The sequence below is a fragment of the Bipolaris victoriae genome (genome assembly GCF_000527765.1).
Source record: "Bipolaris victoriae FI3 unplaced genomic scaffold scaffold_2, whole genome shotgun sequence".
NCBI lineage: Eukaryota > Fungi > Ascomycota > Dothideomycetes > Pleosporales > Pleosporaceae > Bipolaris > Bipolaris victoriae.
Genome location: NW_014575390.1, coordinates 544,452 through 550,451, shown reverse-complemented (window position 1 = coordinate 550,451; position 6,000 = coordinate 544,452). Strand labels below are relative to the sequence as shown.

General features: G+C 46.2%; 2 protein-coding genes across 2 annotated transcripts; both read left to right on the top strand.

Annotated features, from left to right (window-relative positions):
• Positions 1-883: 883 nt before the first annotated feature.
• On the top strand, positions 884-2,098 carry COCVIDRAFT_22088 (hypothetical protein; the record flags this gene model as incomplete). The annotated part of the gene is made up of 1 exon (XM_014706598.1): positions 884-2,098. One exon carries the CDS (start codon positions 884-886, stop codon positions 2,096-2,098), a length of 1,215 nt encoding a protein of 404 aa, XP_014562084.1.
• An 899-nt stretch (positions 2,099-2,997) lies between these two features.
• COCVIDRAFT_11534 (glycoside hydrolase family 92 protein) lies at positions 2,998-5,557 on the top strand (the record flags this gene model as incomplete). Its single annotated transcript, XM_014706560.1, has 4 exons — positions 2,998-4,147; positions 4,199-4,973; positions 5,039-5,131; positions 5,188-5,557. 4 exons carry the CDS (start codon positions 2,998-3,000, stop codon positions 5,555-5,557), a joined length of 2,388 nt encoding a protein of 795 aa, XP_014562046.1.
• Between the last annotated feature and the right edge of the window lie 443 nt (positions 5,558-6,000).

Genomic DNA, 6,000 nt, shown 5'->3' with positions numbered 1-6,000 from the left:
TATATAAGAGGTTATATTTAATAAGGAGCTATCTACTCTGCTTACGTGGTGTTTATTTACTTATCGGAGAAAGGTTATGCTGGAGTATCTAAGCGCGTTGTCTGAGCGCGTTGTCTGAGCGTGCTATCTGAGCGCTGCTCGGTCTGAACGTAGTTCAGATGGTGCGCGCGCAGCTTGGCCCGAGATTCCATCGAGGAGCTATCCAAAGGGCGTTCAGCCCGTTACATGATACAGCTAGTCCGACGTTGCCCCAGTTCTCCTAGTAACGCTATTACTAGGGTCAAACTTCTATCTAAATCTTACAGCGACTATGTATAGTAGCTGCACAATACTAGCTGCTATTAAGGAGATAAGAAACGACTTTTGTAGTAACCCTATACGCTACTATAACGTAACCCTAAACTTAGGGTTAGCTTAGGGTTAAGCCCTAACCCTAGCCCTAACCTTATCTACAGCAACTACTCTAAACAGCTATATATACGAAGCTGCGAGTTTCGCGCTACTATTAGAGAGACTAGAAAAGACTTTCTTAGTCACCGTATATGCTATAACACCCTCTAGGGCCTATACTAAGGTGCACTTAGGGTTAAGTTAACCCTAACGCTAAGCCTAAATAGTGCGAATCGGGGGTCTCAGATTTCGCGAATTAGGGGTGATAAAATCGCCAAATCCAGTATGCAACCCTAACGCTAAGCCTATTTCGGCACGAATCAGGCCTCTTTCGCCGCCTTATATTGGTTAGGACTAGTCAGTGCCAAGACCCAATACTTAGGGCATTAAGCACGGGCCTTAAGTCAATATCCACTGACAATTGTGAATCCTAATATCCTTAGGAAAGGCGAAAGAATTTTGTATTCCACTTGAATACTGTACTCCACTTATCATGGCCGTCAAGAAACGAAATTGGATGCTGGTCGACATTCTTCGTCGTGATGGAGCAAAAGTCAACCATCCTGAGCGAACGAGCAACATGGTGCATCATCATACCGCACTTTGGGCTGCTACCTCCCAGAAGCATTTCAAGCTTGTCAATTCTCTCATCAAATCCGGCGCTATGATCAATGACCGAGAGGCTCTGGAAGCTGCCGTGGATGACGACAATCTGCTGAGCCTCTTCATTGACAAACTTGGCACCTCCCCGCGGGTCGACAAGAAGTCTAATGCGCTGCATTTCGCTTTGCATAGATTCGTAGACCAAGGAAACATCTCAAAAGTCAAGCTGATCTTGGATAGCAACTTGGTAGACTTGAATTCCACTCTAGGCGGCGAGACTCTCCACAAAGTGCTACAGCGAAGGAATGAAGCCGGGATCAACCATACACTTCTGAATATGCTTCTTACGGCACGCGCAAATCCCAATGTTCTTATCTTTTGGGGCATGGCTGCGATTCACGATGCAATAAACAGAGGCGATGCGAGGAGTGTACAAATGGTACTGGATGCTGGAGCCGAGCTCAACCCGCCATTTACTTCCGCGGTAGATTATTCTCCAGCACAACTGGCGGCCAAATCGGGAAACACAGAAATTCTGCAACTCCTCTTGGCCCATGGCAGCGATCCGAACGCTGTGGCACCAGCCGGCCAAAAACACGGTGGCGACTACCACATTGGAACAGCGCTCCAGTGCGCAACAGAAAGCAAGAATTTCGAAGCAGTCCAACTCCTGTTGATGAAAAAAGCCGATCCAAATGCTATCACCGAGACGCTTCCACATACCGCCTTGCAGATTGCTTGTCGGGACGGGAGTAAAAACATCGTCGAGCTTCTCATCACTGAGGGTGCGCACGTGAATGCACTGCCGGCAAGGAAATTTGGCGCAACAGCGCTTCAGTTTGCAGCCTTGGGCGGTTATCTGGGAATAGCACTTCTTCTGCTGGAGAATGGTGCTAAGGTGAACGCCACTGCCGCCGAGGTTGACGGCAGAACGGCACTCGAAGGGGCCGCAGAGTACGGTCGGATTGATATGATTCAGTTTCTGGTAGATGCTGGTGCAGATCTGTCTAGTGCTAGGGACGGGCAGTATGAGCGAGCTTTGGCAAGGGCATATAACAATGGTCATCATGCAACACGCCGCTTGTTATTATCCTATCTTTCCTAGATGCTAGTGTCTTAGAACGGAACAAGAGCTGCTTATGTAACAGAATCTATTTTATACAGAATCGGCTCTATAGTTAGCTTAATATAAACTCTGTTAGAAAAGTACTACGCATAGATATTAAGAGGCAAAGATGTTATAGGCGAAGAGGCCTTCGAACGAGTTTGAATTAGCCTATAGTATAGAAGAAGAAAGATAAAGAGAGTTAAGTTATTATACGATACTTCTCTCTTTATGCCCCTGCCTCCACGTTCTTCGTACGAGTAAGGTTCTAACTAGGCGGTGTAACGTAGGCACGTGATACAATCACGTGCTTTCACTCTCACGGGCGCAGCCCATTACAAAAGAGGCCTTCGAAGCATTTTATATTAACCTATACTATGGAAAAAGAAAGATTAGAAGAGTAAAGTTGTCGTAAGATAACTCTTACTTTATACTCTTTCATTAGTTCTTTCGTACGAAGGACATCGAATGACTAAACGTCCTTATGGTAAGCACGTGGCATCATCACGTGCTTTATTCATGGCGTAGCCCCTTACAGTAGAGAAGTTAAGTAGCCTCTATTAGAAGTATAGTTATTTTAACACTCCTTTCATTAAGAATCAAGAACAGAACTATACTATATTCTTAGAGTAGAGATTAAGTATAGACTATTGGTATCCTTACTTTAAAACTACTCTAATGGTAGAATGTTTTTCGCGGCTGGTGGCGGAAGATCTGTAGTGTGGGGAATAGCGCGCATACTTCCTTTCGTGGTAAGGTTCCCCGATTCTTTTTCAATCTTGGTTAGATACTGTATGAAAATGGCATAGACTAGGGTATCTTTAACCGCGACCCTTGGATAAAACCGCTCGAGCATGATGAGGGGAACTTCTCTCCTAACTTCACCATCAGCCTACGTTATGATGCGGAAACTAACAATTGCGCTATTAGCTTGGTCGCCCCTTGTGGCTGGCCAATCCAACTATTCACGGTATGTGAATCCATTCTGGGGTACTGAAGGGCCAATACCAAATTACACATTTGGCGGTGGGGCCGTTTTCGTGGGAGCAGCAGTGCCATATGGTGTGGTCAAATTGACGATGGATACTTACGTCAAGAATACGAGCATTGCGGCGTTGCAAGGTGGGTATACGCCAAATGGCCTGATCACAGGCTTCTCGATGATGCACGAGTCTGGCACGGGAGGATGTTCAAAGTACGGCGTCATCTCGCAAATGCCCCTCACAAACATCGAAGCACCGGTCAATCTCTTAGATAATCGCACTTACTGGCAGGAACGTGTTGGAAAAGACTATGCAAGCGTCGGATATTTCCGGACGAGCCTAGAAAATGGTGTCACGACTGAATTGAGCGCAACAAGACACGCAGGAACATTGCATTACAAGTTCCCAGAAGACAAGAAGAAGCATATCCTTGTCGATGTATCACATTATCTTCCAAATGTTGCTGGAGGCTATTGCACTCAGACGTTCCGTCAAGGCAAGATCAACATCTCCCAAGATCGCAAGAGCTATCAAGGTTATGGAACTTACGCCGGAGGGTGGAACGAGGGTGCGCCATATACAGTATTTTTCTGTGGCGAGTTCGAGACAGCCCCCGATGAAGCAGAGACATTCGCTGGCCGTAACCAGTTCCCCGGGTTCAATGCGATGAACCCAGAGCCCCTCCCGTGGCCGGTTTTTGCCTCAGAAAACATAACTACTCCCGAAGGTTCACGCGTTGGAGCCGTGTTTACATGGAAAGAAACTCAGACAACAATTCGTTCGAAAATTGGGATATCGTTCATCTCAGAAGAAAAGGCTTGTAGATTTAAAGATGAAGAGATTAAGAGTTGGGATGTACAGGATACAGTTGATGCAGCAGTCGAGGAATGGAACCGTGAAATCTTCAGCACAATTCAGGTAGACACGAGGAACAGCACCGACCAAGAGCACCTTACGCTTCTATATTCATCGCTCTACTTCATGCATCTCATTCCCTCTAATCGAACCGGCGAAAACCCCCTCTGGCAATCGGAAGAACCATACTGGGATGATTTCTACTGCTTATGTTAGTTCACTACATCAACTTTGCTTGTTACTTATTAACCACGTCAACCAGGGGATACTTTCCGTAATACCATAAGCCTTTCCCATTTGATTCAGACCGATGCCTACGAATCCCAGATTCGCTCGCTCATCGATATCTGGAGAAATCAAGGTTACATGCCAGATGGGCGCTCGGGGAATGACAATGGTCTAGTACAAGGCGGCAGCAACTCTGACAACGTACTCGCGGATGCTTATGTGAAGGGTCTCCGTGGCAAGATTAATTGGACAGACGGCTATGCCGCTATGGTGAAAAATGCCGAGATACCCACTAATGGCAGTAACAAAGAGGGGCGAGGTGCAGGCGGAGACTGGCTACAATACGGATATGTCAGCTCTTCTATGCCCAGGAGTATATCACGAACTGTTGAGTATTCGCTAAATGACTTTGCACTGAGCCAAGTAGCGAAGGGCGAGAAACCTGACGACATGTCAAAATATTTGAACCGATCGGCTGGGTGGCAATTACTCTGGGATCCTAGTACACATAGCGTGAACACTTCGAAAGTCTTTACTGGCTTTCTAACTCCAAAGGACCGAAACGGCACATTCAACCAGACTGAGTACAATCCAGCAAAATGCGGCGCTTGCTCATGGTCGTCCATCACTTACGAAGGCACCCCTTTTGAATACTCTTTCACGATTCCTCATGACATGAAAACCCTGATAGAGAAGATGGGCGGTCCTCAAAGCTTTGAGGAGCGCCTTGATTATATCTTTGTCCCATACACTAGCCAAGCCGACCTTGGACCAAATGGTGCAGGAATCAATACTATCATGAACATTGGGTAAGAAGATATCTCTCAGGCTTCCACAAGCTTCGACTCAAATGAATGCTAATCGGTACTTTCAGAAATGAACCAGACTTTGCTACGCCTTACTTGTATAATTATCTCAACAAACAGTGGAAATCAGTGAATCAATCACGCTCACAAGCCAAACAGCAGTATGTTTTCAGCCTTCCTTTGCTTACAAGAAAGCGCACGTTCACTAACTATTCAGCTTCCGTAACACCACGAACGGTATGCCTGGTAACTCAGATGCTGGGGCCTTGAATTCTTGGCTGATCTGGCAAATGCTGGGCCTCTACCCAATTGTGACGCAGCCAGTGTACCTTCTTGGGTCGCCTTGGTTCAATGATATCAACATGACCATTGGTAGAGATAAGACATTGCGGATTACGGCGAATGGGCTTGCCGAAGACAACTTCTATGTGCAAGGCGTGAAGATCAACGGAATTCAGTGGGATAGAAACTGGTTCAACCATGAAGACGTTTTCCATGAGGGTGGTACCATCGAATTCAATCTTGGCAAGAAACCTGTAGTGTGGGAGAAAGGCGATGTGCCACCTAGTCCAGGAAACTTGGGTTAAGAAAATCACAGAGAGTATCTTAAAACTATAAGAAAGTTGATACACGTACAGATGTAGTATTATGCCGCTCAAGGGAGGAAGCCTAGACGATCATCCGGAATTCAATGCTCTCTCTTACATCCAGGGTAACTCAATGCCTTTTGGAAGGATATGCTTACATGGCGCGGAGATATCAGTGTCTGAGAATCTGCATAATATTCTGAGGACACTGTGTGCCCAAGATCAAGGCCAAACACCAGCGCTTTAGATTGGTGCAAATTGCAACAATACAGAGGACATAATCGAGAAGTGTGACCGGTTAGCTCTCTTTTGACTGTTCTTCCAAGCTGCGCAGGAAGCTTTTATGCATATAGGCGCCGGAAGGGATACTGACGAGGGATCTGTAACAACTGTTCGAAACCTTGCATCTTCTAATCCTCTGCAAGACACGTTTCATCGAGCAC